The sequence below is a fragment of the Epinephelus fuscoguttatus genome, linkage group LG13 (genome assembly GCF_011397635.1).
Source record: "Epinephelus fuscoguttatus linkage group LG13, E.fuscoguttatus.final_Chr_v1".
Classification (NCBI taxonomy): Eukaryota; Metazoa; Chordata; class Actinopteri; order Perciformes; family Serranidae; genus Epinephelus; species Epinephelus fuscoguttatus.
Window position 1 is genome coordinate 17,592,095 of NC_064764.1, and position 20,139 is coordinate 17,612,233.

General features: G+C 40.8%; 1 protein-coding gene across 2 annotated transcripts in view; it reads right to left on the reverse strand.

Annotated features, from left to right (window-relative positions):
• Nucleotides 1-20,139, reverse strand: part of LOC125900168 (receptor tyrosine-protein kinase erbB-4-like) — a 479,428-nt gene that overhangs the window by 20,878 nt on the left and 438,411 nt on the right. For both annotated transcript variants that reach the window (XM_049595048.1, XM_049595047.1), the window contains exons 21-25: nucleotides 11,453-11,608; nucleotides 9,332-9,407; nucleotides 5,673-5,819; nucleotides 873-970; nucleotides 356-526 (exon numbers count right to left, since the gene is read on the reverse strand). In XM_049595048.1, coding sequence (XP_049451005.1) covers nucleotides 356-526; nucleotides 873-970; nucleotides 5,673-5,819; nucleotides 9,332-9,407; nucleotides 11,453-11,608 — 648 coding nt within the window. The remainder of the gene's footprint in view (nucleotides 1-355; nucleotides 527-872; nucleotides 971-5,672; nucleotides 5,820-9,331; nucleotides 9,408-11,452; nucleotides 11,609-20,139) is intronic.

The following is a 20,139-nucleotide window of genomic DNA, read 5'->3' on the forward strand; positions in this document are numbered from 1 at the left end:
AGTACAGGAGGAGGTGCACATTAATAATCTTCCAGGACTGTAACATGCTCATGCTTGTTTAACCCAAACAATGCGTAATGCAACTGCAGTTGGATCGGATAGATGTCGGATCACATTCTCACCACAAATGAACCACACTGCAGTTTGTTTGTAACCAGACCTCTTCAAGAAGGTCTTTGTCCGGTTGTTTTGCTGCATACCCAAGTGTAATTGCCGTGTTCACACATGCCCAAAGGAACCACACTTTGGGGCAAACAAACTTGAGTTCAGTTGAAGCAGGACAAGGTGTGAAAGCATCCTTAGAAAACAGTGAACCTATCCTTTAAAGTGTTTGGAGATTCTTAAAAGTAAATACCTTGTTGGAGTCCATGTGCGTGCGAGGAGTATATGCCAGTGGTGGAATGTTGAAGGAGTGGGGCACCAGGTACTCTTCAGCATCCATCAGGTCCTCCAGCTCCTCCTCATCCAGGAGGCTCTGGAAGAACTTGCTGTCGTTGGGGCTGGGCAGCTTCATGCGGTCGTCACCCTGATTAAAGTCATATGTGGATACAAAGCACATGTGTGTGTTCAGTAATTTGTATTTGTCAGTATTATTGAAGAAATAATATAAAAATAAAGAAATAATTATTTGACGTGTGCTAATGATGTAGGTTTAATTTCACTGTATTTGTTGACTAATTAAAGCCTAGCACAATAATTTTAAGCTACAACACGCAAGCAACGTATTGAGTGGTCAGTGTGTTTTCTATCAATGGAATAAGGAAAGAGAACATTTGAATTTGTAACTGATGTTGATGTCATCTATTAATGACCTAAATCCTGTAATGTCACGTAATCCAGATCTTATCGGTACATCACAAAGATTTACCTACCTGGATGACAAGGTATCTCTGGGGATCACGCGCCATCCGAGTGAACTCTGCTGCCAGCTCTTTGAACTTGGGCCGACTGTCTGCATCTATCATCCAGCCTGAAAAATGTGTTTGTGTTAGCGTCTGACCAATATGAATTTCTAAATACATATAAAGATACTGATGTTTAAACCCATGGTTGCTTGCCAAAGGCCCTTGACTTGAAATTTGACCCTATTACTGTGCAAGTTTTCCCCCAGCATGTTATTCTCTGTAGTAAGCAAAAGCCTCATCTACACCTATCAAGATCACTTTATTTCCTGACTCCCTCTGAACTCAACTGCATCTAAGTGGGAGGAAAGGTGCAGCATGTATTGTACATGTCAGTGGCGATCAAGCAGAGCATTTCTGTATTCTTCACACTTTGCTGTCAAGGGTTCTGCGGGTGCCTACACAGACCGCGTCAAAAATGTATGCCATGTTCCTTTCTGTGCTGTTTATTCATAATAATTTTACTTTGATAGGAATCCTTTGAGCCCTAAATTACATACATTTTTTATGTTAAGTACATGCACATGTGGTGGCAGTATGGATGACTGTCATCCAGCATAAAATCATCTCAGATGTAAGAACTCTACCTTCTTAGTTAGATTAGTATTCCTCCTGTGAAAAATAATATGTGATAAATAGTAGCAGTACATGTGTCTATATCACCTGGGATCACAACAGTAAAGAATGACCTGACCTATAGTAACATATAAGCGCACTGTCATCAAACTTGAAGCAAACACAGAAAATATATTTCCCCACTTCTAAAGGTCTCAAAAGATTTTCCATTCAAACTGTTTTCAATTATATAAAACTTTCTTATTTGTTCCATAATGAACAATTACAGAATTTTTAATGAAGTTCTCTTTTTTCACTGTAATCACTTTTTCCAATCTAAAGATAAGCACTGTTTCATCACTAGAATGGCCATATGGAGTAATGTGCTCTTCTGCCAATTTCTCTGTGAACACATGGGTATGATGCCAAAGCAATCATGTGATCTGGCCCTGAGTAGAGCCCGTCTAGGTATCCGGGGAAATAAGAGATAGAGATCGAAAGACAGAGAGAGGTGGCTTTACACACGAGTAAACACATACAGATACAAGATAAAGATATGTAGAAATGATAGTCTTTTATCTCAGCACCTAGTTTTATGCCAGTAAAGCTCCTGAATATCAAGAAGTGCATTTCCTCCACATGTGTGTGGTGCAGTGTGCGTCTGTGTATTTGTATGAGTTCTACATGTAAAGTGGTGCAAAAAGAAAGGCCGATAACAGTCAGGTGACAGTGACCTGCCCCTGCTGTGTGTATCTGCTGCCAGGTTGGCGCAGGTTCAGGGTGTCAGTAGGAGCCAAGGTGACAGTGAGGGCCAGAGGCTGCAGCTTGGAGACTAGAGGACAAGACTGGGGTGGCGTTGGCACCAAGCCTATGTGCTGGCAGTAATGGCCAGAGGTTACAACACCACCTGCACCCAGGTGCCTGACGCCGTGACAGCAGTGACCGACCAATGAGGCCAGAGTGGTGGTGGTGGGGATCAAAGCCAGGTAGAAAAAATGAGTGCCTACTGTAATTCATCTTCTACTATAAAACTGTACACGCTGCGTGAAGCTGTATACAACTTTCAGAGCATAGCTATAACTTAGAGTCTGAGTTAGGCTGTCTGCACACGGTCCTTGACATAGAGGTGGCTGAGCCTGCAGTATAACTAACAGTGCTAACTCATATACAGCTCTAACAATGGCAACAGTGCTGACAGAGCTGACATTGCTACCTTGGGGAAACTGGAGGGTGGGCACTACGCTTCTGTGACGCCACAGTGGGTCGAGGTAGCATTATCCATGCTAACTGCCGTGTGGGCGCAGTGCAGAGCAACAGTGTTTACCCAGCCAGCCTGATACACACACAGGAACTCACATACACTAACAGGCATGCACCGCGGGATTGACTATCCAACCCAATTGCCAGAAGAATGTCGGCATTAAAACTTTTCATTTTCACAACACTGTGTGGTTATGTTAAAGCGACACTTACCTTTCTGGAAATTTTACGCTTTTCTTTGTTTAGGTTAAAATGCTATTAATAAGCTGATGGCACACTAAAATGTAATCGAATTCCACCAGAGATAAAAATTCATAATTATACCATTCTCATATGGTTCTAAGAAAACTCCAACCAATCATTGCATTCGGACTGAATGGTCAACATCAGCTCTGCTTTTGAGCGATGGCGAAGACTGATGCAGCTTCATGCTGAGCTAAAAAGGGACGAGATGGTCACAGAGTTTCTGCTGGACAGATATTTTTAGTTTGCCTCTAATGTAACATAGGCTATAACGTTATTTATGTCAACACAGCACCCAGTTGCTAATGGCTAACATTAGCCTACTGTAGCGTAGCCTCTGAAACATTAACATCATCTTCCTTGTGCGTTTCCACTTACTAGTAACGTTAACGCTACTATCTAGCACTGTAACCTTATTCTAAAACTTATCAGTCATCACTGACGCTGGTTGAGTTTTAAAACTCTGGGGTTGCGTTTGACTGTCTTGGTTGTACCGTTACACTTGCTCTCCTCTTCCGTGTATCTAACGTTACCTTGCCAACGCCTACGTCTATCATAGACGTAATGAGGGCGTAATTGAGGAGGGGGGAGTAGGCCTTTGGAGGGAGGTGGAGTTGCAGGAAGAGGGGGATGGGACTTGGAGGGAGGCGGGAGTTGTGGATGTTCAAATTTTTTCTAAGTGCTGTGTGAAATGCAAGAAAGGTAAGAGTTGCTTTAAGGCACAAAATGTACTTGGTCATAGATAGGAAAAGACCATGTTTTGGCTTAAAATACCCTCTTTGAGAAGCAAAATCCTGGCAGGAAAAGCAGAAATGTATTGGTAAAACGTAAGGCTTTTCATGCTACTATCCCCACAGAGGGGATGCTACAAAGCACCAGTGTTGGGAACGTTACTTTAAAAAAGTAATTAGTTATAGTTACTAGTTACTTACCCCAAAAAGTAACTGAGTTACTGCACTGTAAAAGTAATTAATTACCTGGAAAAGTAACTATAGTGTTACTTTTTTTTATAAAATGCTCAAATATGTCAAATTGCTTGGACCCCCCCCCCCAATGGAACTGTATGTAATGAAACAACATTGAATACGTTTATGAAACTGACACTTAATAGAATAAATCATTATTATAAAACATTGTACACTTATCTACACTACACTACACTGCATTGTTGTGCGTATGTGTGTGTGTGTGTGTGTGTGTAAGAACCTCCATTAATCGCGCAATTTAAATGTGAAAAGTCTCACTGACTGACTGTCAGCTGTGTGTATGCGGAGAGGGAGAGGGAGAGGGGTGGAGGGAGTGCAGCTGTGGAAACATCCTGCAGTCCGAGATACTATCATGCGTTAGAATAACTTATTAGACGAATATATATGTAGAGAAAGGCAATGTTTAGAGAGCAAACCCAAATAAGCAACTCCACTTTAGAAACAAGCCCAAAAAACCGCAACCCGTGACTACCAATATTTGTGAGCAACTTTACAAAAACACAAGCCCAAAGCCGCAGACCTGACAAACCTGCTTGTGAATACCCACCCTACTCTGCCTCTGATTGGTTTATGATGAAATTTTCCTCTCTCTAAGCCAATCATCATCACTTATGCTTCCCCCTCACCTGCCCTCACCAAAGACGAAACACTTTAGAACTCCACAGTGAACTCAAGTAAAGCCGAGTAACGGCGCATTTTATTGTGAGTAACCATAACGGCGTTATAATGGGGGAGACAGTAACTTTTCTGATTACTCGTTACTGAAAAAAGTAGCGCCGTTAGTAACGCCGTTATTTATAACGCCGTTATTCCCATCACTGCAAAGCACCCATAAAAGCACCCATAATTAGAGCCTAAAAGCAGATGTAAACCCACCAATGACTCGGCAAATACAACTCGTTTTGTTGCTTGTTGGTGTCGAACAGTAGTCTGCAATGTTCTGCAGCCTGGCAGGCGTCTTGCTTAGGTGTCATGCATCCACCATCGCCTCCCCCCCTCAATTTAGAAACGATTATGACACATTTGAAATGTGAAAATGTAATTGTGGTTGCAGAAATGTAAAATGACTGGACTGGGTCACCACAACAAAGAACAGAGTAGCCTGAATTACAACACACAAAGGTAGCATGACTTCATTCTCTGCTCAGGGCTCCATTATTCTACTATATCTTCACAAAGCAAATAGTTATTTGCTGCTATAATAATGTTCTGTATGTCTTATATAGCTCCTTTAAGGATTTGTCCCTGTTATTGCCATCGGAGAGGTGTTTCAAACTCTCAATTGAAAAGATGAACTGAAAAAAATAACAGCTGGGTTGAATTCTAGAATAGCAATATTTCAGCTTTAAAAACTTCATCTTTGACACCGCCGAGACCCTCTTGTACAAAACAGCTGTTGTGGCATTTTAAAAATCACTCAATAAAAGTGTAATTATTTTTGTCTGCTTCAACTGAAAACCGGTTGGCCCCCTATTCACCCTTAAAAATCCATTGGATTTTCTAGTTGTTTGAAATACTGTGGATGGAAACAGAAACAGGAACTCATGTGCAATATACTCTAATCCTCTACAGGAGCTCTGCAGCAAATATATTTTTGTAGCTTATACTGTAAAACAGGAAAAAAAAATGTTGACTTACTTTCTGAGGCTGTGGTTTGTGATTGTGTTGTATTTGAATATAAAATATTGTGAGGAGTTTCTGGTATTTAGCCCACCCCTCCACTTACATTTGACCATAACCATGTAGACGTCAATGGTGCAGATGGGCGGCTGAGGAAGACGCTCTCCTTTCTCAAGCAGGTCTGGGATATCTCTGGTGGAAATGCCATCGTACGGCTTCCCTCCAAAGGTCATCACCTCCCAGATGGTTACCCCTAAAAAGAAAAAGAAGAGGCAAGGAAGAAGAGAGACAGAAAAGAAAAAAGAAAGGATGCGATGTAAATATAAGACAACAAAAGAGGAGAGAGCAGCAACATAGAGCCGAAAGAAAAAATATGTTCACACAGAAAAGAACATGTGTAGAAAAGATAAGTAGAGTCGAGATGTGAAGAAATGAGTGAGTGCAGTGGGGTAAAGAGTAGGGAAGATTAAAGAGTCGAGAAGACAGGGTTATACAGCAAGAGTAGACACAAGCAAAGAGATGGGAAGAGGAGGAAGTGAAATAATTGAAAATAGGAGACAGACCAGAAAAAGTAAAGACGAGGAAAAGTGAAGAGGGGAAGCAAAAGAAGAAGAAAGTGAAGAAGTCAAGATGTGAGAGAGCAGAGGAGATCAGAGGGGATAGGATGAAGAGGCAGGAGAGACAAAATGAGGAGGCAACAAAACAAAGAGTAAAGAAGAGAGGACAAGATGAGAGAACACACGTCAACAGAGGACAGGGGATGAGTGGAAGAGAGGAACTAATCAGTGTCTTGAAAGTCACCAGTCAATCTGAACTTTTAGAACTCTTCAGCCTTAATCGTGTTAGTGTTAATGAGCTAATAAGTGGTAAGCATAGTAAATGCACGCTATAAGATGGAAGTTTAATAGCCCCCGGTCATAGAAGACCACGGGGGATATGGACGCACTAAATCATAAGGATACTTTTAATCAAACACACATTATTCTCTTTGATATGACCCGTCTTGCTTTTTATTTTTGGGGGATTTTTTTTAAAGGAATTTAAGAGTCACTGGTAGACTTTAACAGGAAACTGTTATTTGAAATATAGCAATAAAAGTCCCATAAGACTGAAGGGTAATGGAGGAGGTCGGTAACTAGATGTAAATCTTGCTGATGTGCTAATGGCTGCACAGATTGATTTTAATATTTGAGGATTTAAAGGAGCAGATCATTCGATTTGGATAGTGCAGTGAGTGTGTTTGCCATGTGTTGAAGCAGTACTCTCCTCTTCTTCATCAGCACTCTTGACCCTCTACATCTGCCTTAGATCTATAAATTATCTGCCTGTATAGCAAGCAGTCTTTCTTGAGTTTATTGTTTACACATATGCCTTCACATGATTTACTTGCATCCACAATCTACAGCATTCCTGATATATTCTTTTCAAAATGTATTTTCCTTATTTCCATCTACACCTTACTATTCTGACTTGTGTTTGTTTTTGTGGTGTCCGTTGCAACCAGTGCGCCTCTCTGTCTGGACGATTGCCGACCCTGTCACTCAGTGGACCCAGTGGTTGCTAATCTCAGTGAAGGTGATCCTCTGCTCTGACCCCGCAGTGGAGGAATGAACTCCACACTGAAGTCAGGACAGCAGAATCATTGCCCATCTTCTGCCGCAGGCTGAAAACGTGCCTTTGTAGTCTACAGTGTTTGTACACATGCCACTTATTACATCCCATTGAACACAGTGCTTTACAGAGCATTAAAATACTGTTAAATTGTTCAAATGAAAACTAATTGGTAAATAACCATAACAGACAAAATTAAAGCAACTGTGTACTTGTTTTAATAATGAAGGGGGACTGAAATGCAGTTCTGAAGAAATGCAATGTAAGATGCAAGTAAAATAGTATTTACATATCCAAATAGAGAAAGGGTTTTATTACTGTTAATGAACCACACAGAATTGGACTGATTTTACAGCAGAATCAAACATGACACCCAAGTTTCTTACACAGTAATGGGACTTCCTAGAACCTTGTTACTTCATCCAGAGGGGGTTCCTTCATACCTACATCGTGTGTCAAAAAATACGCCCCTATTATTTTCCATGTACAACCTCACACTGGTTGTGGCAAGACACGCGCCGGCACTCCTGGACGCACCACCCCGCGGCACTTAACGCCACTGTCCTATTTCCAGCCTCACCACCCCTGGAAATGAATTAATTTTCTCTTGCTCTCTGCTTGTACATAAAAGCTCCCGTAACAGCTCGACTCCTCTAACCACAATGGATGCATGAAGTGAACTCTGTAGCTGCCGCTGTCTCGTGTGTGACAAAGACTGGGTGACGAAAGAGTGGTCATTGAGGTCGAGAAATATCCAAAGCTAAACGACTCATGATTGTGACATTAAAAAGACAATGGCAAAAAAGGTATTGTCTGGCGAGTCAGAGCTCTGGAGACTGGCTCCTCAGGTGAGAAATTTAAGCTAATGCAGAGGTGAAAGACGTACAGACCTTTCAGTAATAAGTAGTACTAGCATTTTGATGGTCGTTTGTTGGTCTGTCACGTCTGCAGTGACACGTGTCCAGTGTGTGCTAGGAGTGGCACTTGACATCTGTCACATGACGCGCCGCAGTTGTGGAGGCGCCAGTGTGTTTTTAGCTCTATGGTACATCCTGCGTCTCAGAGTGTTTTGTGCCTTATGCACATTCTCATTAGCTCACAGTGGCTTGTCTAGGCCCTTTTGGAATAAGCTAGCAAGACTGTAACTTAAAAAGACAGATATTAACGTAATCTTTGCCTAAACAAAAGATTAAACTGGGTGATTTTTTATTTTTTTTGTCATTGATTCAAGATGATTTGCTCATATCTTTGCTCTTTGTTCTACTGGCACGATTGCAACCAACTGAACTTATGTTAGACTTCCATGCAGATTTTCAAATGACTTTTACTTGACTGCTGATAAATTCTCAAACTGACTATCATAACGTTATACTGGAAAATACAAACAACTAATGGACCTAAAGTCCTTGATGGACTAAAATATGTCCAACAACAAAAATCTACTCAGATAGTCAGATAGTGTCTTGCATCAACAGATACCCAATAAGGCTTACAAGACAGACTACTTTTATGTACGTAAGTGTGGGGCCAAATATAAAAATAATCGGGAAACAACATAAACGAAAAAAGTACATTCACTTTTTGTGTATTATTCAGTTTAGTTTCCCTAACTTTCCAAGCTTTAGAAATAAAAGTCACCCATACTTTTTCACTCAGTCCAACTTCTTATTTTCATCGGACCAAAATAATTCTGGATTTTGTTTCTGCCTTCTTACAGTAGTGCATGCAGGTTATCATACAAAGTATGAACGTGCACTCAGCATGAGCTCAGACAGTTCCGGAGCTCACTGAAGGGGCATGATTCCTGCAAAACTGTGCTCTCACGGTGAAATATCAAGTTTTTTGGGGAGTCCCAACACAACAGAGGCCTAAGATAATTGGCTACAGCCTTCGTGCTACCTGCAGCACTAACAATGAGGAGTTCTGTCCCTTCCGCACTGAACAAATTGTTATTCATTTGTTTAGAAGGTATGCACTGCAGACATACATGTATTGTGAGTTGCAATGGACAGAGGCTTCATACATGTCATTTCATGCAATTTTAAAATGACAATCCATGAAGAAATATATTTGGTCTGTCTGATATCTGAAAATATTGTGGCCCTATTGTTGGTTTTGTCCACTTTGCACAAGATCCCTGAAAAGAAAGCTTACCATAGCTCCAAACGTCACTCTGATGAGTAAACTTCCTGTAATGGATACACTCCAGAGCCATCCACTTGATGGGCATCTGCCAAGTAAAGCACAACATGTCAGTATTTAATACACACAACAATCACCATTAAAATAGTTTATCTCTTTGTCCTATAATTCCTTAAATGAAATTGACAAGGAAGTTGATGGCATTTGTTTTGGGGTTCAAACTAAACTTGGATCATCTGTTGGAGAGGTGTTGGCATACAATCAACTGTTTTGGCAGGAGTGACTGTGTGTGTTAGAGAGAAGAGCGGCGACAGAATGAAGGAAAACAAGGTTTGATGAAAGAGAAGGCAAACACACACATGCACACAAACTCCAGCTGTATTGGAATAAGGTGGGGCAAATGGCAGGGCAGTCTGGGATGCGGCTTAACACCGTGATTAGATTTGAGGGCCAATTCTATTGATTACAGTGATGGAGGTTGAGGGGAGGGGGATGTCGAAGGTTAGAGCGTGTCTGTCTCTCTCTCAGTGGAGGGGATAATACCAGAACGCTCAGTGTTGACGCAAACCATGACACACAAGAAAAGGAGGGTGAGAGGGAATGAAATAGGCTTTTCTGAGAAGAAATGGTTTGAAAACAAAATACTAAAGAGGAAAAAGGATGAACAAAGATTAAAAGAGGCCAGCAGCCCATATACAGAGAGCTCCAAGGACATATTTGTTTACTGGGTTCACAGAGTTTTGAGATCTCCATTCCCCAAAAGTAAATAAAACGGTCCAACAGAGCAGAATAGTATCTCACAGACTCCACTAAAACTGTCCTTTGTGATGGGCTAAGTTCCTCCCTCAGGATATAAAAACCTAATTAATGTTATTATCCATTGTTGTCTTTTACAATGTGTCAATGTTATGGTCCAAAATAGTAATTCAATAATACTGTATCTCAATGAGCCTCCAAAAACCAAACACATCAAACAGCTGATAATAAAAGCAGATAACAAGGTCACTCACTGCAGGCTCAAATGGTACTATAGCACATGTTAGTACAGTACAGTAGAACAACCACTAACACTACTGGTTTGATAATACTAGCAGTACTGCTACAAATAATACTATTGCCGCAAGATACACGGATATTCCTACTATTGTCATTGATTCTGTAAAGTGCATTGAGACCATGTTTCTACCATGGTGATTTTACACTCTAAACTGAAACTGAACTGAAACGACTTAATTCAATCAAAAATTAAAGACAGAATAATGAGATTCATATTAAGACATTTTACCTCTGATTCACAATGGATTGCAGAATTAATACAATGTTTCTATTGCACAGGAAGACACCAAAATGTGAGTCATGTGAGTTAAATGTTTGGTACGCCAGAACTTATGCGAGCACCATGTGAGCAAAAGCATTAATTCTCTTTTGATAAAGGCAAAAACCACCTCAAGCAAGCATAAAAAACATATTTGTGCAGTTGAGGAAGTTGTATTGATTTTTGCCATTTCCATAAAGCTCTTCTAATGTGCTACTTCAAAATGCGCAAAAAAAAAAAAAGATGTAGCCATCTTTTCTGTGGGAGTGTCTCTGTATTTTTGCTCAGCTTGGCCTCTGCTTTACTTCACTTGTTATTTCCCTCATCTCCTTTCTTTTCCATTTGTCCATGAAACAGATTCATAATGCGCAAATGAAACATTCAACGAAAGCAGCAACTTGAGTGGATGCTTCTTGGGTTTACTTGCTTTTCTTTCCATTAACTTTGCATGCAATTGCAGTGCTTTTAAAATTCGTTCTATTGTCTGCCCGACCACACAGCAAGAAGTCACTGTGCCCGGCCAAGACATAGTTAGATATAGCTAAGTGGATGCTAGCTGTAGCTTAACATTTCCATACAGATATGACAATGTTATTAATCCACTCATCTAAATCTCTGCAAGAAAGCAAAAGCGTGTTTCCCAAAATGTCAAACATTTCATTATTTTGCCACTCAAAACATTTATAATTTTTCTAGGGGCCCATTCTACTCTGCAAAGCACAGTGTGGGGCTGAGAGATGTTAAATGTGAACGTACAAGTAGTGTTATTTGTCTGATAGTGTAAATGACAGTAATCACAAAGTAATGACAGGATTTACCTTTCCTCCATCAGCATTATATTCCTTCTCATTAACATCCAGCAGACGAGCGAGACCAAAGTCGGTGATCTTGATGTGGTTGGGAGACTTGACCAGGACATTTCTGGCTGCCAGATCCCTGTGCACCAGCCTACGCTCCTCCAGATACATCATCCCCTGCAATGCAAAAATACACAGAAACACACACAGCAATTATTTTCTGCTGGGTTCATTTATATACAATGCACCTATTTGCAGGCATGAGTGTGCACTGGTATGCTGTAACCTGCAAAAACACACACATGCAAGCCTGACTCCTGTTCAACATCACCATCTGTCTTCATCATCATCATCACTACCACCATCAAGACCCCATTAGAATTTCTGTAATTATTTGTGTCATCATCATTACTGCCACATTGTTATTTTTATGGTTATAATTGCCATCAATCAACAACTAGACTGTGGAAAAGTCCTTTTTATTGCCAAATGCTTGACGATGCAATAAAAGCAGCAACCATAAGCATCAACCCAGAGGCAGGTTTTCAATTAAAAACAGGACCCATAGGAGCGACGCATGTTGGAGTAAAACATTTCATTCAATACATTCACTGAACAATTGGGAGACCGCCTCCCTGCTCTGTCTTCCTGCCTGTACTTTAATTAATAATGATTATCTGCCTCCAACAAAGGCAAAGGCAATTTTCTCTGACATTATTGGATGTTCTGATGAAGTTACCATGTGATAAAACTACAAAAGTCACTTCTAGGGGATCTTAGTCCACGAAGACAATCAGCACAGTTTCAAGATGGACACTCAAAATTAGTGTCACCAATTCAGCTTCTGAACAAATGTCTCCCCTTCTGTTCCTGAGATATGATGCTGAGTAATGGCCAGAAAGTGTTTTTGCAGAATATTATGATGTCACAATGAAATTGACATTTGACCGTTTAGATGTAAAATGTCATCATTCGTGTGAAATTTTGTCAAAATTAGTATAAGAATTCCTGAGTTATGGCCAAAACCATGCTTGTTAGGTCACAGTGACCTTTGACCTTCTACCCCCAAATTCTAATCAGTTCATACTTGAGTCCAAGTGGACATTTGTGCCAAATTTGAGGAAATTCCCTCATGACCTTCTTGAGATACTGCATTCACAAAATGAGACAGTTGCAAGGTCAGGGTGATCTTGACCTTTGACCACCAAATTCTAATCAGTTCATCGTTAAGTCTAAGTAGATGTTTGTGCAAAACTTGTTCAAAAATGAACAAAAATTATTCTGAGACGTTGTTGAGATATCACGCTAATGAGAATGAGACAGACGAGGTAAAAGTAACCTTGACCTTTGACTTTTGACTTCCAAACACTAAACAGTTCATCACTGAATCCAAGTGGACGAAATTGGAATAAATTCCCTCGCAGCATTTTTGAGATATCGTGTTCACAAGAATGGAACGGATGGACGGATGGACTGATGGGTGAACAAAAACATAATGCCTCCGTCCAAGGCTACTGCCTGTGCGGAAGCATAAAAAAGAAAAAAGAAAAGTATATTCTACTTGCAGGGTCAATATAAACACATCTGTGTTAGCCTTCAAACATTTGCATCACCACAAAAGGAGAAGGAAATGTTCATTCTGACATGAAATGCTGATAATGTCCTTAAACTGCAAAAGAACAGCTCTATTTAGTTGTGTCAAAGCTTTTCAGTTACTGCATCTTGTGCTACATGTCGAGAGTCTATACTGCCTATTGTGCCTCACAGTAAGAGTGGTCCTGGAGGGAAAAAAAGATGGGACCTGAAGGAAAAGAAAGATGAGGGAGAAAAAAACTATTTCAAATTGGACGAGCAATAACAGAAGCCACTTTGTGTGAAGTGGCGAGAGCACAGAAAAACAAGGCCTTATTTGAAACCATAACAAATTGGATTTAGCTGGAATGGGCCGGAATGAAGGGAGGAGTGGATGGAGGAGGAAAGGGGAGGAGGGGTGTGGGGATAGGTGGGGTTGAGTGGCGACAGTCTAAGAGGTGAGATTACATTGGTAAGGCTATAATCACACTGCCTCATTTGGCTCCTTCCCAGGAGAGAGCATGTGGCTCCAGCACGCACCTGCACATTTACACACATGCTCACACATACCTGCAGACATGCAACTTACATTGAGGTACACCTGCATATATATGTGTGTGTGTGTGTATGTGTGTGTGTGTGAGATGGTGGGAATGGAAAGAAGCTGACAAAAACAGAAAAACAGAGAAAAGATCATCCATGTTGAGTCGAGAATTAAAAAAGGACAAAGATAAGGAAAGCACATACTTAAAGGAGCTATATGTAAGAAATATAAAGCAAATAGTCGTAAAGTCCTCCTAATATGTCACAGAGACTAATGAATAATGTTCATATAACATGCTGATCTCACCGACAACAATAGTACAGCCAGAATATTCGCATTTAAAAAAACTTTACAGTCCGCAAATCATGTTTATGTTTTGAATTTGTGTTTTGGCCTGTTGCGCCACCCACCGCCGTCTACCAGTCACACAGTCAGTAGAGTCTCAGCATCAGTTACAGTTAGGACTGAGCTACAGCAGCATGGCAAGCAGCGTTAGCAGTGTCCCAGTACATAGCATTAGCAGCCAGCTCCTCCTCAGCTGTATCCTGGCAGCAGCGTTAGCAGTGTCCCGGTACATAACATTAGCAGCCGGCTCCTCCTCAGCTGTATCCCGGCAGTATTTTGAATTTGATTGCAGTAACCCTTTTCGCCACATTCTTACATACAGCGCCTTTAAGTAGACATTTCATGACCTAAATGAAATAAAGTGACTATCACACACACACACACACACACACACACACACACACACATACATCTATAAGATATTGTCCACATTCACATTGCCAACATTTTAACTGCAGCCAAAAGTGGCTCATAACTGTTTTTATTTTCATTACAGTGTGAACAGCTTCGATTCTCAGTTCTGAATTTTGTCCACTGTCATATGTGTTCCTAAATCAGATACAGATATGATTTGTTTGCAATGCAACCTTTGTTTAAACAGTCACATCGGAATCCATAAAACTTTTACGTCACTCAAGAGCAATGGTTCCCAAGCTGGGGGTCTGACCTCCACTAGGGGCCGCCAAAGCTTCACAGGGGGTTACAAGGTCTTCTTGATTTGAAGGATTTTAAGAAAACATAAAAAATCTCAGCCTTTCATTCATTTCTGTGAGGAAAACTCAATAAAGTTATTTTTATATTTGTATATTATTAAAGAAACAAACTTAAAAGACATCTCATAGGACAAAGGCACAACAAAGACTTAAACACTAGCTATATTCACAGTCTTCACTCTGCCAAACACTTGCGTCCTGCATTGGACAAGTACGCAGTTAAAATATCACCAGCCACCAGGGAGAAGAAAACACTGAATTGTCAAAGAGAAAAAAAGAGGCCTATTAAGTATGTATAATTGTTGAAATAAAAAATAAAATAAAAAAAACATATACAGACAGGCAATTGTGTTAAAGATCCTAACAATATCAGGAAAATTAATCTGTGATGCAATTCATCCAAATCACTGTTTTACACAACCATCCTGCAGTTATTAAAATAATTATCTGGTTCAACTGTACAATTTATCAGTTGCTCTGTACTGTTAGTGTTATGCAATGAATATAATATACACTGCCAGAAAAATGAACACTTATTTGTGAAAGTATAACACCAAGTCTAAGTTTAAGTTTATTTACTTTATTAATCCCCCTGAGGGGAAATTCAATGTTTTCACTCTTGCTTGTCAATTACACACAGGTCTGAAAGACACACACATGCACAAACAGGACCTATACATGCACAAAGTGGAGAGATGTCAGAGTGAGGGGGCTGCCCTTGGTGAGGCGTCCCGAGTGGTTGGGGGGTTCGGTGCCTTGCTCAAGGGCACCTCGGCAGCGCCCAGGAGGTGAACTGGCCCCTCTCCAGCCACCAGTCCACGCTCCATATTTTGGTCTGGATGGGGACTCAAACAGGCAACCCTCCAGTTCCCAACCCAAGTCCCTATGGACTGAGCTACTGCCGCCCCCAAGTCAGTTAAACTTCAGAAATATCAATCTGTCCATTTAGGAAACACAAGTGATTGTGAATCAGTTTCACCTGCTTTGGTGCAAATGAAAGTGAGAAGAAATGGAGATGCAAAAGCAAGACAACCCCTCAAAAGGGGAAATGGTTTTACAGGTGGTGGCCACAGAAAATTGTTCTCTCCTTATTCTTCCTGACTTATTCTTCTCTAGGTTTGTGTTCTGCTAGTGTCCTTGTCACTACTGGTACCATGAGGCGGTACCTGCAGCCCAATCGGGTTGCACAGGTAGTCCAGGTCCTCCACGATGGTACATCCATGTATGTGGTCGCAAGAAGGTTTGTTATGTCTCACAGCACAGTCCCAAGAGCATGGAGGATTTTTTTAGAAAAGGGGTCCCTGAAGGAAAAAAGGTTTGGCACCACTACCATTGCTCCACCAAAAGAACAACGATTAGGGTTGGTAACGATTAACCGATACGACCGGATATCCGGTTTGACAAGCGAGAGATATGGCTACGTCGGTAGCTGCCTCCTCAATCGATACGAATCAGTCATTAATCCTTTGATGAATCAATTGTAGAGTCATGGATTCGGGTATCATGAGATTAGCAATCGGTTGACTCGCTTTAACAGTTTGCATCTTGAAAACAACGCGAGAGCCGGCGGCATGCTCGTAGCAGGCATTACTGACAATGATAATGGATGTAAACATCAGCGCCAGCTTGACCGGTGGAGCTGAGGAACAGAAGCTAATGCTGGTTGGATAAACCAGGGAGCAGCCAAGCCACAGCAGAAACTAAAGGTGAATCCTGCTGGTTGTGGGTTGAACGCGGGGTCACAGACACAGACAGAAATACGTATTCCTGTCAAATACAGCGGCTCATGATAACGGCTTACCGGTGACCGACAAGCCCGGCTCCAGGTCCAAGAAGTCTTCGTTGGTGTCATGACTGCCCAGAAATACCAGGCGAGCCCTGGCAGCACACAGGTATGTGACGTGTCAGAGGAGAAACAAGCAGTTCACATTTCCACAAACCTCACTGCACTTTAGGGACTGTTCTTTACTTGTCAGGGGAGGAGGGTGGCTGGTTGATTTTTATTTTATTTATTTATTTTATTTTGATCCCCCCCTTATGTTAATCACTTATTGATGCTGTTTTTGAAGTATGAATAAGTCAATAAGTAATTTATTCCATTGAAATATCATTGATTGATTGATTGAAATGACAGAGTGTAGCAAACACAGAGAAATAGTCTGACATGCTGTCAGTGATAAGCTGCTAGTCATCACAGTCCATGATATCAACTAATAACAGGAGATGTCAGATTCTGCCCCCACATTGCATGTTATTATTTTATTCTGCTTTATGTTTATATTGTACAGCGTTATGATAAACTTTATTCCAGACTCAAGTCCATATAAGATACATACAAAAACACAGACAATACCATAAAAACAACACAACAAGTAGGTTTAAAACACAAAATTTTACTTAAAGTTCACTTCACTTAAAGTTTAAAACTTCTTCTCATTTTTATATTGATCCCATCCAACAAAATGATGTTCATTCAGCAAGACTTTTTTTTGGGCCATGTCTAAAAATAGATACATTTGACATGTGATTTTGTTGTTGTTTGACTTTTTATTTTATTTTTGCCAGTGCCATACAGCAACAATGCTTGGGGATGTGGTCTTTTACAAATTTGAAAATACTGCAAGAATGTCACTTTTATAGAATTGGCTTCTTTATTTTATAATGTATGATTAATGTCTACATCAACAAATGTTAACCATAGAATCGTATCGTTCCTACACTGTATTGAATCGTATCGAATTGTTCTGTATTAAAAATATATTGTTTTGAATCGTATCGTAACCCATGTATCTAGATACGTATCGAATCGTCTATCACAGAGAGATTCCTAACCCTAACAACAATATGATTTAAGGTTTGGCTTTCTCCTCATCCTTGTCCTTGTTGTCATCTGCCCACAAATGTGCTGGCTTTCATTGTGCATTGACTTTTAAATGAAGTTGTAAATGCTGACTTCAGTGACCTCCATGTTTATTTCCACATCTAAAAAGATAATGTAAGAGCCGAGAAAAAAAATCCGATCCAAACAATGAATCTAAATTGAGCACTAAGGCTTGTGGTGTGATCGTAGCTATTACGTGGTGAGTCTTGTGGACTGGACTTGACTTCCCCAATGGCGGACACTTCAGTCAGGACATGTTCAAGGTTTCTGAAAGGTCTAGACTGAACTGCCATTGCATCTGACTTCATTAATTAGTCTGAATTTGGCAGTTTCAAAGATAAAGAAGCTTGACTGAAGATGAGGATTTCTTGTTTTCTGGACACCTGTTGCGCAATTCAACATTAACTGTTGCATGCAGTGCAATGATGTTGGTAGACCCCATGATGCTCCGAACTAATAGTGCCAACATGAGATCATGGTGAAGTGCACAGCCATCTCTCACTGATAGCATACAGACTGATGATCATTAACTGCTGTTCATGTTTGCATGTAGGAATATTATCACTGGCCCCGAGCTTGATAAGCTCTCGTGAGCCAAATGTTAGCTCAGCTGCTAACTATTGTTGCCAACTTGGGAATATGTTATACTGATACTAGATTTATGAACTCCTGGCAGCTTCATTTAAGTGACTAATAAAAAAAATACATCTTCCAACTTTAACACAACAATGAGTGGGTGTGGATTGCCAAAACATTTGGTTATAAATGTACAGTATGACTTGTGCAATTTTTTTCTACTTATGTGTCCAATCCAAAGAGGTCTGATCCCATCACTGGCTGAGATGTAAAGACTTTTTGGAGGAGATAGTACTTCCTCAGAAAACAGCTGATGCCAGTGTTGTTGGCACTGACAGTATGTTCTCGGGTGTGCTGCAGTCTCACCTCATGTTTAACGTGAAGGCAGAATAAATGCTAAGAAAAGGGGCAGTCATTAGATGAAGATTGTTTATCAGTATCAAAACATGTGATGTGATGATGTGTGATTTTCATTCTTCTCTGTGGGAGTTTTTCCCTCTCTCTCCAGTGCTATGTCCAACTCTTGCAAGCATGCGTTGCTCAGCGTGATATACAGAAAGGGTAGAATTGAGAAGGATAAAGGTTGGTTATCTGAGGTATCCCATGATGGCCATTGCCTGGAGCTCCCAAATCATCAAAATCTATGTTTGTGTGCATGTCATAGTATACACTGCCAGGATTCTGACAGATTCTTATTTGTACATAAATCGTGCCCGGTAATCTCCTCAATTTTCGAGACAATTAAGCAGAGGAGGGAGAATGGATGGCTTGGCAACCCGTGAATTTTAATTTGCCAGCACAATGAGATTGAGAGGGGGAGGTGATGGAAGTGTGCAGAGTGGGAAGTGGCTGCAGACGTGCGTGAGGAACAAACTTTTTTTTTTTTTTTCTTTTTCTACTCGGTTGCTCTCATTTACTGCCCTCCCATGTGGACGTGATGAGAACAACTCACTGCCAGAGGTTTGTAATTGCAGTAAACCTGGATGCTACAGCCAGGGAGATGCCAGTTGTCGAAGCTGTATTTCAGGTTAGCCTGCCACCAGAGGAAATCCATGGGCTTCAGACACACTCTGTTATGATCACACTTCCAGACATGGGCTGCTTTCCAATCAATGGGGATCAGGCCCCATGCCCCAAACCCTGCACACAAATATTTTACATAGGAAAGCACACTATGGAAAAACCTCAGTTCTAGAGGGAGAAATGTCAGTGCTTTGAATTGTAGAAATTCAGGCTGTTACCAGTTCGTCATAAAACACAAAAGTGCAAGGTTTTTCAAAATTTTCAGTCGCAAAACACTGGTAAAGACCAGCGTGCACACCATATTTGTACCTTTGAAATGCAGGCTTCAACAACTCTGTCACCTTTGCTATTTATCATTGCTATTGCCCTTGCAGTGGATATAGACATGATTGATTTCTGCTTGACTCATTGTATGTATGTTAAATGTATAGAATACGAGCAGAGTTATTCTTCAGTCTAAATAGTGGTGAAGGTAATCCTATTTATAAGAGAAGAAGGGCTAGGTGAACATGGCACAAGCAGTGCTACCGGTCTGTGTGCAGGATGCTTAACCACCCTCTCATCAGTCCGGAGATTACAGCTCTCCCTGAAAAAATTCTGACCTCCCGTCACGGTTATTTATACTTATTTCAAAGACTCATGCAGACTAAACCCGCGTGAATGGGATTGTCCTCAGACGTGTTTTGTGAAGACGCATTGTTTTTTGGGGGGCTGGTGGCAAAAGAATGGAGATTAAATCAATAGCAGAAGAGCGAAGAGAGGTGGCGTCCATTTTTCACCGACTGGCACTTCCCACTGTTGTTTATTCTGGCAAGACAGATACACACACAGTCGCACACACACAGAGGAAGTTGTCAACACACACAGGCGGCACACACACAGGAATCTATAATCAAGTGATTCATCCTTATTCAATGGTATTCATGAGGAAACACTTCTAATGAGATTGAACATCCTACAGAGGCTCTATAAACCTCTTGTGTGTTCTCTTTCTTTAGTAAGTGCGCGTGTTAGGTGATCCACCTCCTGTGTTAGGGTCGGGATGACGTCCGTT